We start from the raw sequence: 23547 nt of genomic DNA, 5'->3' as shown, positions 1-23547 counted from the left end.
ATTGAAACACAGTTCCCGCCAACGGCGCTGTAAAAAGCCCGCGTGAGCTGCGCCTCTGCTTCAGCTCGCTCCATGTGAAGGGGGCGCGGAGCTGCGAGCGAAACCTTTGGCTCTCTCGGTGGATATTAACGGATGAAAAGTGAGTGGCATTTCTACCAGCTGTATCCGCCGTCGGTTCCCTAAATCTCAGGACTTGGGTTAAAGCTGTCTTCAGTCCTGCGACCGTTTTCGTGTAGGGGAACAACCTTGTGAGAATTTCCATTTATGTTTTATTGTCCTACGGAATTAAATTAAATGAGGAAAATGAATAAATATGAACAAAACAACAGACTAAACAAACGGAACTGAACTGTTAAGAGAGCTAAAACTACGAAATGTCTATAGTAGGCCTATAACTTAGGCCCTATCCTGCTCCTAATTTAAATAGCACTATGAATAAGCTACCATACAGTTTTTATTCAGATGTGATTCACTTTAGGAAATTAGAGCTGTTCACTTTGTAGGCCTAGTCGTGAAATTGGAAGAGAAATTACACTTTTTTGTTCCCTTGGCAATGGCATGTAAACGTTGTTAATATTAGTCTAAATCAAACTTAAAACCTGTCAGTAATGTAGCCTACTGTTCGTTTTAAAGCAAACACCGGTTTCAAAATTCACAATTTAGATATGACTGTGTGTTGTACCCCAGTTTAATACAGGCTAGGAAACGAGCTAGCCCAATATAGGGATTCCTTAAAAAAAAAATCTCGTAAACAAATATTTCATTGGACCTATTTTAAAAGTTTCACATTTAGCAGGTTAGCTAGCTATAGCTTTGGACTTAATTAACTTAATTAACTTAATACAATTTTGATAATAGCACAATTTTAATACTCATTTGTGCTAAATAGGCTAATCAAGAACAGACTTCATAGTATTTTGCATTTCAAATAAATAGTGATTGATAATACAATAATGCGGTTTCCACTCGGTGTTGCAGTCAGAAGCTAATGTTAAAGTGCAAGAGATGCTTAGTAGGCCTCCTACTTAGTAGGTTTCCTTTCTTAAGGTCCATAAATCATACTGAAAATGAATATACTGCATATTTATGCACACGTCCATTATAGCTATACTGATAGCCATTGAATTTAGCCATTTAAAACCCAATATAAAATTATGCTTCCCCATTTGGATCACCATAAAACAATTAAATATTCACGGTTTGTCAAATTAAAGTAACTTACCTTTAAGTATAGGAACCTTGTCAGGTTAGATACAATAGGCCTATTTGTAGCCAGTAGAATTGAGTTTCAGAAATGCTATATCACCCTGGCTAATAAAGCAGAAAAGCCTTCTTGCTAAAATGTATTAAATGCTCCTGATTCAGTTGCTCCACATCCATCAACATCAGTGACTGGTCTGTCTCAAGACTAAGGGTGTTAAAGGATTTCATTGCGTAAGGGATTACGTCTACATGTCTGCACTCTTTTTGCAACAATAGCCCACATGTCCTGACGTCTGGAGATGTGCTTAAATTCAATTAACCAAATTAATTAATTAAATGATTGAATGGTAAACGTTCCTACCATTCAAAGGCATTTCACAGGTTTTATAAGGTTATATGGTAGGTTTATGATCAAAAACAACATCATAGCATATTACTGACATCACTAAGCAACAACGTAGATATTTCTGTTCTGAAGCAGAAAGCAGAAAGTCCTATATTTGTCCAGACAACACTTTGTCCTTGTCTACACTTTGTAAATCTCAGCAAGGATGATAGCAATCAGATGTGATTACCTTTATGACGTCAATGAATAGGGTGTCATCCGACTACTGTAAATGCTGCTGTAAATATGAAACAATGATACAGTGGGATCAGAAATAAATACTGCATATATTTCAAAGAAAACAAGTGATGTTGTGAGATTAATGCCATGTTTTATTTCTTTCACAGAAACCCTTGCTTCTGATCCCACATGGCATTTACCCAGGGGCATTTCTCTACTACCATTCTGCTGGTGTTCAGTACTATGGGAAGAAGAACATTCAGGTGCACATAGTACAGTAAATAGACTAAACAGTACCTCCTTTTGAAAATAAGAGACATGAAAATGTACAAAATGTCATATTGGGCAAATATGAGACAGGCAAAGGCAAGGAATTTCTCAGCTTTTGAAGAACCTAATTAGAAATATGACCTAAATAGAAGCTTTCAGTTCTATAAATGGCTTTTGTGAAGGTTGGGATATTTACACTAATGAAGTATAGAGGCCTATTATTATTTTCTAAACAGATAAAATTCTATTTAGTTAGTTAGTTTAAAATTGACTTGCATTAACTGAATAACTTTATGTTCAGATAAACTTCCATTTCTCTCATTACTCTAACGGAAGATTGCACGAAACAATCAAAAATAAATGAAGAATGTAAAGGTGCGTAAAATATACATATTTTAAATCAGTCTCTCTAAACACTTCTTAAAAATCTCCATTTTATGTCCACACTTATTCTTTAGCAACTTCACTGTAACCATACAGTCATGTTCCCGCCTTCAAAACTTATCATGCTTGATAATGGCAATAAAATTGACATCACCATTTCCACAAATGTGATTTTGATGTAGGTTCTGTGCATTCAGTGTTTCAGTGCTCACTTTGGTACTTTCCATTGTCACAGATGCAGAATCACATCGGCATGGACCATTCAACACAAAATCCCTCATTGACATTCTGCTTCCATTCTTTCCTCAACTTGCCACCAAGAAGGAAATTAACATTTCCTTGTTCTCTTAACCTTCATAATGAGAACTAAGAACCTTTGATCAAACCAAACCAGTAACCCTCTGTTAATATAACATTTTTAAAATGCTAATTTCTTAAGAAAGACAAAACTCTCAGGAAAAGAGCAAAACTACCTTTACAGAATTATAGAAACTTCCCCCATTCCTTCTTCTCCCTAATTCCTTGGGGAATGCTATCCGCCAGCGCAAGCATGGCCTTGCAGCCACAGTTTAGACCTCTATGGTCTTCATATGGATTACTATCTCTTACAAGTCATTAGGACAAGTCATTAATCAACATTTGAGATCCCTAAGTGCTGCCTTGAGCACAGACAGTGCTGCTGGAGGATATAGGCATGGTCAAATGACTCTCGCCGCTAATGCAGCAATCTGTAGACTCTGCTATCTCTCCCTCTCTTTCACAGATGGCAGTCATTGGCCCACTGGAAATGCGGCTACGGCTGTTGTACCGACTGCTGGCTGCGGTAGGTGGTGTGCTTGAACGCCCATATTTTAGGGTTGTTAGTCCAGCGGTAAGGCGGGGCAAGGCTCCCTCCGTACGTGCCCACTCTTCAGGTGCTCTCCTGCTGCTTGGCGGAGAGGTGCACAGTACGTCAGTTTGTGCATGCTCCAAATTAGCCCTCTGGAAACGGGGGTCTGTGCATTTGAGAATCTCAGTGGCTGACATGCGGAAGCTGGACTCTGAACGGCTGCCCTTCTTAAGTAGCAGAGCTTTAAAACTGTCATTGCTTGTGGTTGAGCGCCGCAGACTGCGCTGAATGGAGCTGGTCTGACGTGGCAAAGAAGGTAGACTGGGGCAGGAGCCGGTTGGAGTAACAGGTGGTGAAGGCAGGAAGCTACGGCAGCGTTCCTCTTCGGAGTCGCCTACACGGCCCAGGACCTTCCTCTTTGACCTGGGGATTAAAAATACAGTAGGACATGTTCTCAGGTAAGCCTTTGGCATGGATACTGCATGTCTTGTTTATGGTGTTGATACCATGATTGGGTAATTTCCATGTGTAGCATTTTTGATCTACGTATAAATCAGTGAACATTAAACTCATTTGTTATTGTATTGAAGACAGGTTCCTCTATCTACTGAGATAAAAAAATTAAGGTAATTCAGAAGTGATTCAAAATAATTAATATATATACAAATTGTATGCATTGTATTGGCCCTGAAGGTAATCAGACAACATAAAATGCCAAGGACGCCATTATTATTATTTTTTAATGTTATATGCATTTTCCTATCCTATTTCCTATTTTCCTATCCTTTGCGAATGTCCCTTGTCAGACTGTACGAACATGATCACTGATGTAACCCATGTCACACTGTAAGATTTCAGTTGGTATTAATGTCAGACTACACGATAGTGAAGGCGCGCTAAAAACGGACGCGCACAAGAAAACTCGCCCGGAGCTTTATATCATCAATGAATGACGCGTTCGGTGACAGTGAGCTGCATTACACGCGGGACTGAAATGCTGGCTACAAAGAAATCTCTAGGACTCGTTTTGGTCATAGTTTGTCTTGAAAAACGGAGATATTTGACTGTCATCGTAGGAGAAGTCACACTGCAGGATTGTGTGCCAAATCTTCTGACACTGCCAGAATTTTGCCTGAGGTAAAATTTGATCACATCGCTCATTAATCGGCTGCCGATGAACATGTCAAACTAACGACCAAAGACATCAGATTTTAGCCTAAGATCAGAGGAATCTTTTAGGATTTGCTAAATTTGTTTCAGACGGCCAAATCGTGGCCAAAATCACACAGTGTGCACCCGGCTTAAGCCATACATAGGTTGACAAATGTGGGGTTGAACAGGTGACAGCATCATGGCGGATGGGGGAGTACTTGGGAAACCCATTTAAAAAGTCATTTTTGAAATTCAAATGATAGAAATGACACATTTCAACTATAAAGATCAAAAAGATATTCTCTTATTGATTTTAATATCTTTTGATAAAGTTATGATAAATATTCTTTTTATATTCTGCTATGGCCTTAGAAAATAACTTAACATTTGCATTTAAATAATTCCACATCTATCTTCATGTTTCCTTAAAAGTCAGCCCATCACGTTCCCTCAAGACTGTATAATAGGAGCACTTGGAAGTCAGATCTTTCCAGGCATTAAACTTTGATTCACACAAATTAATAATGATAAATCCTCTAAGAATAACACTGCATCATGTGTTTTTTAATTCTGTCCTGAAATGTTATGATAGTTATACCAGAATAATCTTCACAGCTCTGTGTTTTTGCACAGTGTGCCTAAAAAAGGTGACACCACAATACAAACACCATGAAGCAGAGATTGGGGATTAGAGAGGGCAAAAGAAGAGGATAATTAATCATTTTAAGGGAGCTAATGGATTATGGGTTTAATCTGACCCTAGACAAACTACAGGTAGACAACACCAGCCAATGACTTTACTTGCCAGTTTACTCCACACCTGTTATTGGATGTTCTGTCTATGTAGACTGCTCCAGATGACACCAAACAACAAAAATGCATGAGCACATGACACAACTCCAATAACATTAAAATTGAATGATTAAAATACCACAGCGTTTCATAAAAGTCGTTATAATACATGCTGTAGAGACCATAAAAATACAGAGATAAAATTATGAAAAATGAATAATGTTTCAATTAAAAGAAAAACTGAGGCCATCTACAGAAATGTGATTCACCACCCAAACATTTGAATGAGAAATGTGTTTGCATACATTTAAAATTATATCATATAATTTGTTATTTTAATTTGTTATATTAACTTTTATGCTTTTTTTGTATGGATAACAAACATTTTAATCAAACACTATGGAGTATTATAATTTATTATTATATAGAAAAAAAAATCTGTTTGATAGCTACATTTTTAATATGAAAAAAGAAAGAAATATAATTGTGTAATTCTGTTTACACTTTATTTATAGGCTATTATTAAATCTGTTTTGTCATCCTCTCCCTGCCAATTCTGAAATGTATCTCTATCTCAAAGTACTTCCTAATGATTTGTTCTTAATTTCCTTGAAATTAGCTTGCACAACATGACAAAGGGTTAAATATTGTGACTGGTCCTATGGAAACTATGGAAAGTGTTTTTAAAGCTCAATACAAATGTAATACAACAATATTTTCTATGCAAACTAATAAAACCTTGGTTTATGTAGTGCAAGAGAAATTAACAGTCTAAAGCTCATTTTTTAAATAAAATATATGAATACTTTTTTATACAAAGTGAAATTATAAATTGTAATGGTACATATTACAATCTTGTAAACCTTTAAACCTCCCTTACCCTTTTGTGCACAGCCCTCAACATTTTGTATGCCTGTGTTTAATGCATTTATACAAATAACATTTTCTTACTTTCATGCCTAATGCAGGCTTTACTGGCTAAAAAAAACAAAACATCACATTACCTATGAATGACAGCAAAGAGGTCCTCTGTTGTACGAGGGCGAACAGGCGTCACCATCTCCTCCACAGCCTCTCTTATAGTGTTAATGCCAGATGCGTTTTCAAAGCTCGAGTCAAACACAGCACCTAAAGCCCACACACAAAAAACACTCAGCTTACCTCTCAAAGTGGGAAGAAACAATAAAGACTGAGCCTACACTGAGTGCAAAATCAAGAAAGGCATAAAACCCATGCTACAACAGGCATTTTCAGCTCTTTAAATTATTTACACACTTTTGGTAGCCCTGCTGTTGTGCAATAACTGCACTTTGGTGAGCACTACAGGGGCTTAAGAATATTACAGTCGAAACCCGCAAACCATCACTCACTCAGGTCTCTCATTCAACTTTCTTGGCTGATTCAAGGGTAACTAGTATTATAACAGAGAACACAAAAACAGTAATAGAGTTGTAGTCATTCCTGTAGCATGTAAAACAGGAAATATGTGGGTGGTAATGAAGAGCATTCACTTATAGGGAAGCATGGGAGGGTTAGACAAGTATTAAAAGTGTTGATATATAAACCCAATCAAGTTTAACTTTTCAGGAGAAAGCAAGATGATTTTATCCCTGAGGCTTGTCAATAAAATACAGATCCCTTTCAGATCCATAGCCTAATGAAAACAATAGTATCTAGTAATTAATGCAACACAAAATGCAGTTACACATGGCTCAACTTTACATGTGTAAAGTTGAGCCATGTGTAACTGCATTTTGTGTTGCATTAATTACTTGATACTATTAATTGTGTTGAATAGTAAATTCTAACGCATGGTCTTTTGGCACAATATTTCATTTGGAACGCTAGAGCAATCAGTACACTGAAGCTTATATTCTTAGCTTTAGGCAAGTAATAAAGTAAGCCCCTACCATTTTCCTCATGTTCGTCCTCTTTAAAGCTTATGGATCCTGAGCTGCTGCTTGAACCATCATCTGATGTACTTTTATCATCACAGAGCCCAAAGTCTTTATCACTCAGGCTGAGGTCATGTTCATGAAGAATGAGTTCAGAGAGTTGCAGGTCTTGGACACTGCTTGATGACAGCTCACTGCTGAGAAACTGTCTGCTTTTGATCACAGGGGTTGAAGAGTCGGAGTCACTCTCTTCCTCTACATCAAGGTCTAAAGGAACTGCCTGCAAATTCAATGTGTTTGTTTGGGATGTACTATTCACTTGCCCTGATTCATGTGTCTCCTGTGCTTCATGAACCTGTTGAAGCTCAAGCACATTAGAGACAGGTAAGTGCATAATGGGTGGTATAATAAGGGAAAGGTTGGGCTTCTTAGGTGATATAGGAGGCTTCTGTATCAGCTGAGAATCTGAGGAGATTGTGCTCTTCAGTAGCTTGTGGGAAGGTAAAACTGCACATGTCTTAGGAAGGTGTCCTGGAACATTCTGCCCAGTATTGCTGACATGTTCATCTGGGCCAAGGAGTATAGAACCAGTTGATGTCTCAGGGAAATCTTGCATAAATTTGTTCACTGGATATTCATGTTCAGATATTTCAGTGCCATTTTCTGACTGACTGACAGAGCTGGCAGTCGCTGTTTGCTTTGTAGTCTCATTTTCTGGGGACTTTCCTGAGTTTGTTTCAGAAGGGTTATGTGCTTGGTCAGCCAAATTATCAACATTGACTGCTGTAAAGATATTTTCTATTTGCTTGAGCTTGACAGGTCGTAGCTGCACCATCTGAAGAGCTTGGGCAGTGATTATTGGTTTCTGAGTCTTCTCTCGCTTTCCAGTGTGATTGATGTTCAGTCTTTTTTCAATTTCTACAGTCTTCGTAGGTCTATGACAACTCCCGGTTTTTAAAATGTCTGGAGTTTGAAGAGTCATCTCAAGTAATGGTGGAGGAGGTGGTGGTGGAGGAGGAAGACAAGATAGAATGCACAATGGAGGTTTGGGAGAAAGAAGTGGAGGACTATTTGTACCTTCTTTGTTTGACAGAGATTCAAAAACGTTTGGTGGGGGAGGGAGGAAATCAACAGATTCACATTCTTCCGGTGTTGTGGATGAGTCTGAAAGTGAATTGTATCTCTCTTCCAAGCCAGAGGATATGTCAGGTAGAGGAGGAAGAGGTGGGGTTGGGTCTATCATAGGTGCTGTAGAAGCAGGACTAGGTGACCCACATGATTCAGAAGTCAAGTCAGGTAGAGGAGGTGCAATGCTCCTGATAGAATCTGAGGTGTTGGAGGACAGGGATGTAGAGGAGGATGACACAGAAGACCGCAGGGAGGACTTTCTTTCAGGCACTTTCGGTTTTGGCCTCCCTGCAGGAGACTTTGCTCTTATTAGAGAAGTTACCGGAGTGCCTGCAGTCGGAGTGTTAGACTGACTTGAATAACCACTTGATGGTGACGTAAGGCGATAAACCTTGTCAGGTGAGGAGGCCAATTTTGACTGAATCACACTACTGTTGAAGTGGGACGATGGGAATCCAGTGTTGTTGGATGCATTGCCCGTGACCTCTTGATTCTCTTCAGCACTTGCAGATTTTGTGATTTGGGATGAGAGACCTTGGTCGGACCGTGGACCAGTGTAATCCATGTAGAAGTCCCATGACTCTGCATAGTCAGAGCGCTGACTGCTGCTGTCGCTGTGTGAGGGTGTGACTGGACATACAGAGGCTGGGGCAGACATCCCACTGCTTGCTGCACTTATGGTGCTTTGGCTTCTGGGTCGGAGCACCCAAGGGTCTTCAAATCTACCACAGGGTGTCTGTTCAGAGCCAGATGAACTATGAGTTTTCAGATTAAGCTCTAAGGACTGCTGGAGACTGGAAATAAACTTCTCACTAAGCACCGGGCCACTGTGGTGAGGCTTTCTCTGGGGCTTGCGCCTTAAGGAGTCAGTCCTTGCAGGAGGCAGTGGAGGCTTCTTGGCTTTCCGCAGGGAAATGCTACGTGTCAGTGATCGGTTGCTATGCAGACTTGCATGGTCACCTAGACTGTGGTGGTCCTTGCAATCATACAAACTGTGCTTGGCATCTCCTGCTTTATTGATGCAGCCATGACTATGTGACTTCAAACCAGAGTCCAGGCGCATGGAGGTATAGTAACCATCGTTGTCAACAGAGAACAATGAGCTTGTGTCTGTCTTGCTGGGAGAATGCTCCTCACTGTTGTATATATTACTGACAGGTGAGGAGCAACTTGAGGTGACGTTGTCCTTTGGCAAAACTTCATATGTCCACTGGTCAGTGGTTAGTGTGCTGCAGCTTTGATTGCTGCTCTCTGAGAAATTGGAATCCCTGCGGACACAGTTAGGACTGTTGCAGTTTCTACCATCAAGTGTGCTGCACTGAGACTCAGTTTCAGTATGGATCCCTGTACAGAGGGAGGCTGTGGATTCGTAACAGGAGGAGACAGCTGACAACGAAGCATCAGTAGAACCAAGCAACTGGGCCAGAGAATGAGGTGATTGTATCTGGTTATCCTCTGTCCTTTCGTGTCCATAAAGAATGGAGTTCTGTAGAGCACCACCGAGACTGAACAAGCTTGGGCTTTCATTTTGATCAGAGCCTTGGTAAATTGGATTTTCAGCAAGCTTGGGGCTGTTTAATGTATTGCTTCTTGAGTCAGACAGCATATGCAATGATGATGAAGAGCCATGCTGCATGTCATACTGGTAGGACAAGGAGCTTATAGAGCCAGAATTCATCCTGTAGGGGGAGCTGTTGTACTTTGGTTCACAATGTTGATGTGAGATGTGAGAACCTTGTCGTGGCAAACTGTGAAAGCTCTGATCACGGTCATTAAGTTGAGTGTAGCTAATACTATTACAGTCACTCATGGTGGAAATGCTGCTTGAAGAAGAGACGCTGGCCATTTGGGCGGCAATGCCATGACCTCTTTGGGCTCTGATTCGGCGTACTGAGGGAGGAACAATCTTCACCTCTTCTGTTTGGCAACTTGTGTCTCGGGTGTCTGAGCATCTTAGGGTGGAGTTTACACTTCCCACTCGACTGAGGGTGGAGTACTGATCTGCCATACACATGGAATGAATTCTGGAGTCAGCTTGTTCTTTATTTGCTGTAAGAAAATAGGAATGGGAATTATGATTAATGTCTGTTTGATTTTCATAATGATTCCCAAATGTATGGGGAACACATTCACTATTAACTACGACTTTTGCCTCAATAAACTCCTAATTTACTGCTTATTAATAGTTAGATAGGTAGTTTTTGTAGCATTTAATTTAGGTATTGGGTCGGATTAAGGGATGTAGAATAAGGTCATGAAGAATAAGGCATTAATATGTTCTTTATAAGTAGTCTTATAAAGTAATATCCTAGTAATATGCATGCTAATAAGCAACTAGTTAATAGTTAATAACTGAACCTTAAAATAAAGTGTTACCATATATGTGTGTGTGTGTGTGTGTGTGTGTGTGTGTGTGTGTGTGTGTGTGTGTGTGTGTGTGTGTGTGTGTAAAAAAAATATTAAAATACAGTAAACAGATATACTATATAGAGTACTATTTAAATGATAATAATTCAGGAAAGAAAATCTGTAAATCAATAGAACTTCAGGTTTCAACATTTACATTTACCTAATGTATTCAGTACATTTATTTTAGTGTTGCGCTCACATGGCAGTCATCTGACTATACTGACACCTAGTGACATAAATACATCATCACACTTAAAAAGCAAACCCTTTTCAATTTACCAACATCACTGCACAAATGCTCTACTCTACTAAAAATCATCCTTAGTTAGATTAATGCAGTTCCATCACCGAAAATGTTGAACATAGGGGTCTGAGGTTAAACACTCAATGTAAAATAAAATGACTTGACTAATTTAAAGACATTGTTTTTAAAAATTATTTTAAAAGTACTATTCATGCCTTCATGTTTAAAACGTTTAATGTGTGGAAAAATAATTGCTCTTTTCATTTGGTTGAGAAGGGTGCGATATAGTATGTGAATGCGACAATGAATAGGAATCATACCTAATTCAGTCTGGATGTTGTCAGGAACTCCTGTTATTGTCTTCCTTCTTTGCACCCTTTTGGGTCTTCGTATTATGGTATCAGTGTTTGCTACAGAGCGACGGAAACTGGCCTGGCGATCAAAGTTCTCACCTAAAGATGTAAGAACATAGAACCATTATTCATTAATGGCATGTCTCATGTCTAAAACTATTGTAGTTAGGAATGCTCAATATTATTGCTAAAATATATCTGCGCAATATATCTAGAAATAGATTTTTTTTATGGCAGGTACTATTTAATTTATTTATAAATATTTGCCCTTTATGTGTATATATTGGTCAATATTGTATATTTAATTGTGCAAGCTCATTTTTCCAGATTTTAAGATTACCTTTGCTGTCATCTAACACTTACTTAAATCTAATCTTTAAAAACAAATCATTTTAAAAATAAATTTAAATTATGATGTTTATTTTTAATTCTTTTAGCCAAAACACAGTCAAACCAAAAATTAATCAGACACCAGATATATTTTTTTACTATTAGGTGCAGGATGCTATAGTTAATTTATGTTAGTGAGGATAGCAAAAAGTAAACCGTGACATTTTTAACAATTTGGGACCAAAATTATTCAGACACTTTTACCTGACCATGTTTTGCTTAATTGTTTTTTTCTTTAATTGCTAATGCAACCTTTTACACCACAAACTGAACAAAATGAAGCATTGGTTGTTCATTGTTTGACCTAAATTGGTATTATCTAATTGTGTAATTTAATTTAACAGCTGACAGCTGATTGGTTGATTGTATCCATTACATACATTTCTATCAATGTTATCTGACATTATCAAGATGAATTTGTTCTGACTTTGATTTCTTGTCATATTTTTTCATACATAATTTGTCTGAATAAATTTTGGTTTGATTGTATATAGAATACTGCCACTTAAAAGCAAGTAAATACTTATGGGCTTATTGATATTGGCCAGAGTTTAAATATTGATGTATTGCTAATTGCAGCTCAGAAGAACTGAAATAATTAGAGGAACCTGCTCTACTAATCTAAAAACTGTCTTAAATTCCTCTCATAAAATAAGTATTTACTAAAAAGAGAAGTTAAAGCTACTGCTCTAAAAACTTCAAGCTTATTACTTATTAAGTGATATTTCATAATTTAAAAATGGAGGTACCTGTAATGTTGATGGGAATGATATCAGTGGCCACGGTCTGAGCCTGTAGTCTCATTTTCTCTTCAGGAGTAGGCAAAGGTAGACAGCTGGTCCAGCTTCTCTGGATGTCCATGTCAGAGCCATAATCCAGCAAAGGGGTCTGAGGCGGCATTGAGTACACAAGTTTCTCCTCTTCATTAGATGACTCTGAAGCCTGAACACAACACAAACAGACTGACTTAGTGAGGTCAGGATTATGTGAATGATAGCCTAGCCAATGCCCAGTGACAGGTATTGTCTGATACTTGGTCATTTCTACTGTTAATTCAATTAAGGGCTTTCCAAAAAGAGCAGAGTAAAAAGACTCTTGGAGTGCATTTCCCTCCAGGAACGTCGGGGTGACTGAAATATTTCTCTGAGCAATAAGCCCAGGGGATCCCTGAATGGAGGAGAGCTGCTCTCTAAATTATTCATGCTAATTTGAGATCAGTGTTACAGTCAGTGTATTCAACCATAATGTGTCTAGTAACTTTTTTTGTTTGCCAAAAAGACAAATTAGACATTCTTTTGTTCTGGTTTGCCTGAACGGTTTATTATAAATTTGCAAGATTGCTTGAGGGAAATACACAATCTAATTATGTATTAATTTTGTATAATTTGTGTAATCTACCATACTCATTGCCTCTAAATTGCTGAGGGGAAAACATGCTCACTGTGGGTGACTAGCACTAGTAGGTTGTGTATGAAGACACTATATATAATAAGGACTTGTTAGGATCTGAAGCCAACCTTCACACAGCACAGTGCTACCACTGACTAGCAACTGCAGTGAGTACCTTTCTTTTCCAAGATCTCAAATGACAGCAGAGAGAGAGGCAAGACTGTGATAGGCAGTCTAGGACTTTAAACCGCTTGATGAGAGGAAAGAACATTAAAAAAATTAAAGGAACAAAAGTGAAGTGAGACAATACTTTTCTTTAGTATTACAGGATGTGGAACAAATACTTTCTAGTTTGATAATTGATTGTAGTGGATATTGGACTACACGGCTAGCAGATAGATACAGCCACTTGGGGGCAGTGCAAAACAAGACAACCAAATCATGTGTTTTAGGAGAAAACCAGGCCTTTGTCTGTTTCATATGAGCATATTTAGCTCTCATTACACAATATAACAACTAAACAAAAACATTATTTGAAATTAACAAGAGCTCTTGCTTTCATTCATGAAATCCATTTCAGTGAATGATCCATTTCAATCAATGAATAAAAATTAATTTCAGATTTGAAATTTCAGATTTAAAGTCTATTTCCACCAACGAAGTGAATTTGGTTATAAAGTGCATTACATACTGTATATAACATATTGCCACATTTCAAAAATAGTTGTTTTTCTCTAGTAACAGCATACATGTGAATGCAAAGGTAAGGACAGTGGCCAAAATCTGTGTTAAGGTCAGACTTACCTTCTTTTTCTTCTCTGTCTTCTCTTCATCCAGGTGCACACTTTCACAAAGGCTGGTTGCAGAGAAGGCAGGGCTTTGGGAGTAGTACTGGGAGCTGCGGAAGCCATCTTTCCTGAGCTTGTCACACTCTGGAGAGGCAAGCATAATCCAATCATGAGCAATTTTTGTGGTAATGAGTAAGATCATTTAATGCAGATCACAGGCCTATAACATTTACACAACAATTCATACTACATGGTAGTGCACAGGCTGCTTAAAATATATATTTTATTAATCAAAGAGGCTATAAAATCAAATAGCTATTTCCTTAAAGGTGTTGTATGTAAGAATGTGCTGGCTAGTGGTTGAAATGGGTACTGCAGACAAAATTCGAAATATTGTTTGCCCCACCCCCTCCTCCTTCACTCACATGGGTTGCCAGTTTGAGGACACAAGAATGAGCGCAATTGACATTGAAAGGCAAGGAGACACACTAAGTTGATGAGTTGATTTATCCACGTTTTACTGTGCTTTCTTAGATGGATGCTGAGGCTTTTTAGGTCAGGTAGAATCTGCGATATCTGACCCAGTTTGTTTGCTGGCTTCCATGGCTGCAAAATGCTGTTTTCCGCCAACTGGCAACCTGGGGTGTCGGAATGCTATTGGGTAAACTGGCAATGTCCAGTATCGCACAGACCAAAACAAAAACCGACATTCCAACACGGAACGCACATTTCAAAGTAAAATAACTGGCTATTTTTCAGAGAAACAAGTATGTGACCTTAGCATGCTTTCTAAGTATCTGAATTGAAAACATGTTATTTCTATGCTGTAGTACAATCAAAAACTTACACACAGCACCTTCGAAACAAAATCACCTTGTCGGGAATGAAGCAATACAAAGTAATAGTAAAAAACTGTATTATCAATTTTCTTCTGTAGGACTGAGAATTTAGCCTGAATATGTCAAATCTGACTGTCGGTTTATGAATGGCCTGAGAGCAGGGGGTCTCTACCTTCACCTAATGCCACTGACATATCCATTTATTTCAGCTGATCACCTCCTCTGACACCTTCATAATGAGTGCCTGCTGAGAAACACTATGAGCCATTCTCTCTCTCTCTCTCTCTCTCTCTCTCTCTCTCTCTCTCTCTCTCTCTCTCTCTCTCTCTCTCTCTCTCTCTCTCACTCTCTGGCAAAGATATTTCAGTTATTACATGATGTAAATGTCTATGTGAAACATAAAAAAGTATGTTTACATGCATTTTATGTATGTGTGTGTATAAAAATGTGTGTGTGTATATATATGTGTGTGTGTGTGTGTGTGTGTGTGTGTGTGTGTGTGTGTGTGTGTGTGTGCGCGTGCGTGTGTGGCAGTATGTGGCGCTGACCAGGTGATTATACAGTTCAGTTGCACAAAGCTGCAATGTCAGCAAGATTACAAACAACATATGCAAGTAGGAACAGCTTGGCCTGCATCTTTAAAGTATATTATTTTATGTCTTACACATATAGTATACTGGACAGAGGCATTTAGATTACTCATTTAAATTGCACTGTGAATCCTCACTAAACCCAGGAATAAGCTTTGTGTTTCTCATGCTGCATACTGTCAGAAGTACATTATTATAGTATATAAATGTGTTGGTTTGTTTTAGGAGGTTTATTATATTACCTTCACAGAGTGCTACTAAGTTAAACTCCCTTGGTGTCAACAACTATTATTATCTGCCCATTTTGAGTTTGAAGTGTTAACATTAACCCATTAACTTGATTAGTTAGTAGAGGCTAGTGCAGTTTAATATAGTAGCTCAAAGAGTAAAGGACAGACACAGAGAGTGAGAGGCAAAGCATGTATGAGGGATGTCATATTAATCCTATAACTGAGAGGACATGACTTATGCTCTCACCTCAAATCTTTTACTTTACCTTTCATTTCTCATCTTACTGCAGGGTTGAGGCAACATGCACAAAACCTCTTGGTAAGTTTCTATAACCAGCTTTGTCTACCATCTAAGAAGGCTTTAAACAAGGAGATCAGCAAAAAAGAAAAATGATGTTGTTCCAAACGTGTATCACCAACTTTCTGTTCTATGGAAGAAAGAGCATCATGGGCAATTTGCAAAATATATAATTTTGTGAGTTATACAGGTTTGTAGTGCCATGATGGTGAAGGTATCAGTGGATAAAAGTAACTGATTTTTGCATTTCCAAAACCTATAATGTTGGTACAAAAGATTATTTTACAGCTGCAAAAGCTGAGTCGACTCTTAATTGTCACATTGTGATTCAGATTGTGAGAGGAAAATCTTTTAAAAGCTGGGATGTGGGTGGTCAATGAATGCAAATTAGATAAAAATATAAATAAATAATTCACATCTATAACAACTAGACAGACAACAGCCATGACCCTGTCAAAACTCTGCGAAAAGATGGAAAACGGACATTTGGTGTGCCACCTGCTGCCCCCGCTGGGGCCAAGACAGCTCACAAACACACACCGGTACATTAGCATTCCAGAGCACCTCAGAGAACTAGTTATTTAGGCAACAACAAGGTCAAATGAAGGAATTTAAGAAGAGTCATGAAAGTAAAATGTGTCTGGTTTCCAGATGCGAAAGGAAGTGATGTTGTTCTCTGTTATAGGATAATATACTAATGTGCAGAAGAAGGTCAAATGATGAGGACATATGCCATTAGGCTCTACAGAATCTGGTTCAAGGAAATCCCTGTGGGGAGTTTATTGATACAAAGTAACATAAACCAGAATCAGGAAGATTCAGAAACAACATGAAACATAATTCACAATCAATCCTTCGATCCAATCAGTTCCCGATCCAATCAATTTCCGACCCTACATTTTACTCATTCCAGAAGCTGTTTTATTTATATGGTATATGTCACAATAGAGAAGAAAATACTATGGCAACTTCTGTTTCAATATGACTTTAAAATTATTAATGAAAACATAAGATAACGTTCTGCACAGTGATAATGTTATCTTTATTATAAGCAATAGTCTGTATCAGAAATCAAATATTCTTATGCAGGGCAGAATATCTAATTGCTGATACAGAACCTTATATGGGATTATATGGAACCTTATATGAATCTTATATGGGATTTCTAATGAAATTAATAATCATATGTTGTACTTTTGAGAATATTATAATTGATTTATACTTGAAAAAAGAAAAAAAAAGTACTCCATAGCCTTTGTCTCTGACCTCTGAGGACTGTTTTCAGGTTGACTTTGGCCTGGTGGTGAAGGTCCTCGACGCAGGCTGGTCTTGATCCTGGGAGGAAGACATTCTCCTGCTGGTGCCAGGGAGCTGTGTAGTGCACAGACCACTTGCTCTCCTCATCAAGACTGGACACCGCTATAAGAAAAAGAAATGGGGACACATTCAAATTTGAAAAGCTTCAAGAAAGAAGGTCAGTGGTTTGTATGAAATTTAGGGGTAGTTCACAATTCAGTTCACAATAGTTAATTTACAGTTAATCTTTAAAATTACTACACTAAACAAAATGATAAACGCATCAAGACTGCATTGCTCGTCGGAGGTGAAGATGCTGGATGTTGAGGTCCTAGGCTGGTGGGTTGTAAGGCCGGTTGGATGTACTGTCAAATTCTCTGAAACGGCTTTGGAGACGACTTATGGTAGAGAAATGAACATTCAATTCACGGTCAACAGCTCTGGTGGACATTCCTGCAGTCAGCATGCCATTTGCAGGCTCCCTCAAAACTTGTGACATCTGTGGCATTGTGCTGTGTGATAAAACTGCATATTTTAGAGTGGCCTTTCATTGTGGCCAGCCTAAGGCACACCTGTGCAAAGCCTAAGGCAAAACCTGTGCAATAATCGTGCCGTCTAATCAGCATCTTGATATACCACACCTATGAGGTGGATGGATTATCTTAACAAGGGAGAAGTGTTTGCTAACACAGATTTAGACAGATTTGTGAACAATATTTGAGAGAAAATATGTATTTTGTGTACATAGATAAAGTCTTCGATGATGGGGGCAAAAACAAAAATGGTGCATTTATAATTTTGTTCAGTGTAAATATGTATGAATTGTATTAATATGAATTTCTATATTCATTTGTATTAATAAGAATTGTGTAAATTTCAAAATGAAAATCCATCTTCGGACTGTCAAATATAATGATACACTCACTTGTAGGTCACTTTTTTATATTTGGTGTATTTTACCTTTATTTATATTTTTACACAAAATAGTAAATATTTTTTTTATTATTATTGAAGGAGTAAGTCAACATACAGTAAAACAATGAATGTTACATTCCCCCAACAAAATACCGTCTGGTTACGAAGGCAAAATAGAACAATTATAATAGTAAAGAATTTTAATATTGGCCATAAAAATAAAATACTTATTGTTTTTTTTGGTTATTAGCCAGAAAGTTTAAATTAGTTTTAACTCTAATTAACTCAGATGCCAGCAGGAGATACAATTCAGACTAAATAAAACCAGCCGCTAGGCACATGAGATAGATTTGGGAGCTGCAGTCATGTGCGGATTCTTAGACTCAATCTGAGAGAACACATGAAAAACTGCACGAGGGGCCGGGCCAATCAAACACTTCTGCACCACTGCGTCTAAAGACACCGGAGACATGCTTGTCTCTGGCTGGTGCCTTGACAACCCAGATTAAACGATCAATTATGCCAAGTTCCTCCGGGTAAGATTAAACAGGTCAGTCTTATAAATGCATTTCTTTCCATACAAAAAGTATGCCAGTGATTATAGATTATTCACAATCATAGTTTCCTCGAGTGCAAGAGGTCATGCGGGAGTACCAGGTCATGAGCTCAAAATACATGGAGGTAGATTTCACTAGTCCACCAAAATGTCAATGGCTCTGTTGGAAAATACCCTAAGGCTCCTTCAAATGTGTAAATAAGTATAGTATTAGTGTTATCTAAACTTAATTGTAATATAATATATTCTATAATATAATTAATAATAATAATTAAAGTCAAGTCACCTTTATTTATATAGTGCTTTATACAATACAAATGGTTTTAAAACAGCTTTACAGTGATAACAGGAAAATTATTGAATGATGCAAACAGAATTCAATTCCCCTATACAGCAGCTCTAAAAGAAAAAAAATGTTTTTCAACTGAAGTCAAGTACATATGAATCATAATTCATAAATCATATTCATAGATTATATATGATTCTAGTATGGATATAATCATATATCATTTAATTGTATATCTCTAAATGTAATTATAATCATGTGCATCATTTGGTGAACACTAAAGGTAGAATATATATAAAAATGAACAAAAAAGGGCAACAGAGCTTTAGATCACCACTAAAAATCATTCAAAGTTGCAGAACAAGGTCATTATAAAGAGACTAATGCCCCACTATAAAAAGAAACTCGCAAACAAATGTAGCACAGCACTCTGAATCAGATGCATGCAACCACAGCAGCAGTGATGAATAACCCCACACCCTAAAACTACTTGAGTCTACTTGACCTTGAGCTGCGCGAGTGATGAGAGAAATCCAAAATGGCACAGTACGTGATTTAAGGAGCTTACCCTTCTTTTTGAAGTACTTAATGACAGATTTAAGAGTGGTCCCGATGAAAACCATTGTGAAGGGTGATCGATCCCCTGAGAGATGCGAGCATAAGGATGTATTAGTCCACCATTGAAGCGAATGAGTGAGAAGAAGAAGAGAAAGGGGGGAAAACGGCACTACCCATACGACACTCTCTCTTTACTCATTTTACGCTGACTGGCACAGCATGCAACACTCCCCCTTCTCTTCTCGCTCTCTCTCTTTTTCTTTATCACTCTCTCTCACACACATTTGCCCACCCCAGCGGATATTCAGTTGCTGTTTGACTCTCTCTCTCTCTCTCTCTCTCTCTCTCTCTCTCTCTCTCTCTCTCTCTCTCTCTCTCGTGTCTCTCCTCCCCTCCTTGTATCTCTAGCTATAGGGCATGTCTCTCTGTCGCATTGCATAGATTTAAGGCTCTCTCACCTTGCCTTGCTGTGGAGGTATAACCAACTTGGATCCGTGCCATACACTATGGATCACTGACAATCAGCCTATTGTGTTTCTTTACACCACTGCAGCCCCTGCCACTCCTCCTTTTGCTCTGTCCTTTTTTGAGCTGGGGGGCCCAGGACGAGTTTGAAAAGGATCCTAGAGCATTCAGCAGAGATTAAGGTGGTGGTCACCCACCCAGCTCCTATTTAGGGGCTCACTACTGCAGTATTTCATTAGTGTCAAAGCAAGTGTAATTTCTTTCTCCCTCTCGGTGGTATCCTTTTTTCTTCTTCTCCAGTAAAATGTGAATGGCCACTCAGCATTTTCACATTTAAGGTTTGTCAGAACTACATTTAAATTCAGTTCACAACTCACAGGTGTGAGTTTTAGATATAATTTTATGTCTATGACATAGGTGCCGATTTTTGTTTCTGTCGCTGGGTGCCCCCTCTTTTTATTTTATTTTTTAATTGTAGCTCTACATGAGGAAATTATAACTTAAAACATGCTAACTTACATTGTTATTTCAAAGCTGCAAGTTGTACATGTTTGATTCACAAAAAAGAATTGGCCATCTGTTAAGATTTATTTATTTGGGAATCAAACTATTCTGGTAATGCAAAATGTAATACACTGTAGATACAGTACTAGTGTTAGAGTATTTTAATATGGATTTCCATTTGCATTGTGCCTGAGAGAAGCAAAAACTGAACCATCATTTGCTTCTAATATTTAAGAGAGAGAAAAAAATAATTCTTGGCTCTCTACACTAGTTGTAAATACTGATTCAATAGCAGCTTTGCTTGTCTTTTTCATGGTTAATTTTGAGTATTCCGTTGGCTCACCCTGGCTCAGCTAAAGGGCACACTCATAATGAGATTGGGGAACAGCCCCCTAAAATGCTAAAAACGTTCTGCCTGTCTGATATAATTTTATGTCTATGACATAGGTGCCGATTTTTGTTTCTGTCGCTGGGTGCCCCCTCTTTTTATTTTAATTTTTAATTGTAGCTCTACATGAGGAAATTATAACTTAAAACATGCTAACTTACATTGTTAAAATCCAACAAAAAATTCACATTGCTTCAGATCTTAAAGGGTTAGTTCACCTAAAAAGGAAAATTCTGTCATTAATTACTTACCCTAATGTTGTTCGACACCCGTAAGACCTCCGCTCATCTTCGAAAAAAAAATTAAGATATTTTTGTTGAAATCCGATGGCTCAGACAGGCTTTCATTGACACCAATGTCATTTCATCTCTCAAGACCCATAAAAGGCACTAAAGACAAAAAAACAAAACAACGAAATAAAGACATATAGTGATCGGCCGATTTCATAACAAAGTTTCGAACGTTATGAATCAGTGTATCGATTCATGATTTGGATCACCAATGTCACTTGATTTCAGCAGTTTGGCAGTTTGTCACGCGATCCGAATCATGAATCGATACGCTGATTCATAACCATTCGAAACTTTCTTTTGAAATCGGCCCATCACTATAAGTTGTTGTTTAGTTGTTTTCCGCACAAAAACTATTCTCGTCGCTTCATAAAATTATTGTAGAGCCTCTGTAGTGAGATGGGCGTTGTAACGGCGTCTTTAGTGCCTTTTATGGGTCTTGAGAGATGAAATGACATCGGTGTCAATGAAGGCCTGTCAAAGCCATCGGATTTCAACAAAAATATCTTCATTTATGTTCCGAAGATGAACGGAGGTCTTACGGGTGTCGAACGACATAAGGGTAAGTAATTAATGACAGAATTTTATTTTTGGGTGAACTAACCCTTTAACATCTGTGGAACATTTCCATTGACCCTTTAAGTTTCAAAAAAATTGGAGCAAGAAATTTACACAAAACATATTTACAGCTCTATGGGCTATAAGAAACATAATAGGCACACTAAGTGTGTCCACAATATTATTTACAAGTGAATAGTCTATGAAAGACCAATTGACCTTAAGATAAAGATTTGATAACCAAGACCACCACCGCATTAAAAAGATGCACACTCATAAGGCAGATATTACGACCAGCAAGGTCCACCAATCAGAGAGGTTTTTGAAATTCTGAACTTTTAGTTGGTTACCATTAATGGAGAATTTTTTTGTGGGTGCTCGACCATTTCTGTAGTTTCTTAAAACCTCAGAGTACGGGATTGGAGTCTAGTCTATGACGACAATGTCATCAACCTTTGGGGCAGAGAAGTATTGGTTTCTTGAACAAAGGAGATTTGAACCTCATATTTACCAATCCTGGTGTGCCAATCAGTGATGCTATAAATTAGAGCCCTCTGTTCACTATGCACTAATATGAGACACAGATGGCCATGATGCATTGACACTGATCCAACTTGCCCACCATCATATAGAGCGTGACGACCACTCTGTAGCACAGCAAATGTCTGTCCCTGTTTTTATGCATTTTAAGAATTGAGGATAAAAATCTGAAGCATGCTGTAACAGTTTTTAAGAAGGATTTTACAGCAGTGGTAAAAAATTGAATTGTCCACTTAGCTAACAGACAGATTTGGTAGTTTCCTATAATGTGAAGTTCAAGTCTACTGAAAGCCTTTTCAATAGATGAAAAACATTTTTAATTTCATGGGGAATTGTCGAAACATTGTGCAAAATGTTTTTTAAAATGGCTGCAATTTCTGTACTTTTCATCTGCATTGTAATGCTGTAATGGAAATTTTAAAAAATTCTCAACAATTACTAGTTCTGTAAAATTTCTGTGAATTATTCTTATAATACTTTTGAGCAAGAAATATTTATAAAAAACTAAAATGAAATTCCATTATCAACTATTGAGATGATTTTAATACATTAAAACAATTCTTGCAAATGGTGTTTTTAAAGTTGCGTTATGACTTAGCTGCAGTATCTGGCACCTTTTTTGTTTTTTGGCAGGGCGCATTATCCTGCTGAAATATGGAGGACCAACCCTGCAGAAATTTTAAATAAATGAATGAGGCTATAAAATTGAATAATGAATAAATGAGGCTATAAGAAACATATACAGACACCAAACAACACCAAACCACAGACACTAAACAACTTATCAATGTTTCCAGCCGTTTGACCCATTGAGAGATATGTTCCAATGGTACTTATAGTAGTGCCATCTGACTTTTTGCACAGATTTTGAACTCGACAGGTTGTAGCAGCTCTTGCATGTGTATACACCCCACAAGAGCTGCAATTTTGGAGATGCTCTGACCCGTCTAGCTATCACAATTTTTGCCATTTTCAAACTCGTTTAAATCCTTACACTTGCCTATTTTATCCTGCTTGTAACACATCGACTCTGAGGACAAAATGTTCACTTGCTGCCAAATATATCCCACCCACTAACAGGTACTGTAATGAAGAGATAATCGGTGTTATTCACTTCACCAGTCAGTGGTCTTAATGTTATGCCTGATCAGTGTACATCTGACAGATTATCGGGGGGGAAATAAATGCTGGGCTGGACTTGGTCCTGTCCATCGTTTGTTGATTGAATGGAGGCAGAATAGCTGAATGTGAGCTTGCAGTGGATCGTAAGAAGGGTGGGTTTAAGTGCACTAAGTGATTGGAAAAATCGCCATCACAGAGAGAGCCGTCGTTTCTCTGAAAGCACATTTTGAATAAAACCTTTTTTTTATTGAGTTTTAAAATTATTTTAAATGCACAGATTAATTGTCAATTAAGATCTATAACTTGTATTTAGAAATGCAT

The 23547-nt window shown here is 37.9% G+C and overlaps 1 protein-coding gene and 1 long non-coding RNA gene across 10 annotated transcripts in view; one reads left to right on the top strand and one right to left on the bottom strand.

Moving 5' to 3' along the window:
- Positions 1-18006, top strand: LOC137091090 (uncharacterized). Of its 2 annotated transcripts, none has more exons than XR_010908015.1 (5): positions 1-139; positions 1936-2031; positions 13841-13943; positions 15741-15769; positions 17034-18004. It is a non-coding gene; the product is annotated as an uncharacterized lncRNA (long non-coding RNA). The 2 variants fall into 2 exon arrangements; XR_010908016.1 differs by having other exon boundaries at positions 133-248; positions 17034-18006.
- nhsl1a (NHS-like 1a) overlaps positions 1722-23547 on the bottom strand; it is a 56049-nt gene continuing 34223 nt past the window's right edge. For 3 of the 8 annotated variants that reach the window (XM_067455219.1, XM_067455222.1, XM_067455220.1), the window contains exons 2-9: positions 17015-17167; positions 13808-13935; positions 13179-13253; positions 12364-12556; positions 11192-11323; positions 7106-10267; positions 6200-6323; positions 1722-3674 (exon numbers count right to left, since the gene is read on the bottom strand). In XM_067455219.1, coding sequence (XP_067311320.1) covers positions 3071-3674; positions 6200-6323; positions 7106-10267; positions 11192-11323; positions 12364-12556; positions 13179-13253; positions 13808-13935; positions 17015-17167 — 4571 coding nt within the window. In that variant the 3' untranslated portion in view covers positions 1722-3070. Of the gene's footprint in view, positions 3675-5208; positions 5252-6199; positions 6324-7105; positions 10268-11191; positions 11324-12363; positions 12557-13178; positions 13254-13807; positions 13936-17014; positions 17168-19369; positions 19604-23547 lie in introns of those variants that run through there. The other 5 variants (XM_067455225.1, XM_067455226.1, XM_067455223.1 and 2 more) reach the window with 5 other exon arrangements.

This window comes from Pseudorasbora parva, chromosome 10 (assembly GCF_024679245.1).
Source record: "Pseudorasbora parva isolate DD20220531a chromosome 10, ASM2467924v1, whole genome shotgun sequence".
Lineage (NCBI taxonomy): Eukaryota > Metazoa > Chordata > Actinopteri > Cypriniformes > Gobionidae > Pseudorasbora > Pseudorasbora parva.
Note: the sequence above shows the minus strand (reverse complement) of the source record. Positions and strands in the feature narration are given on the sequence as shown.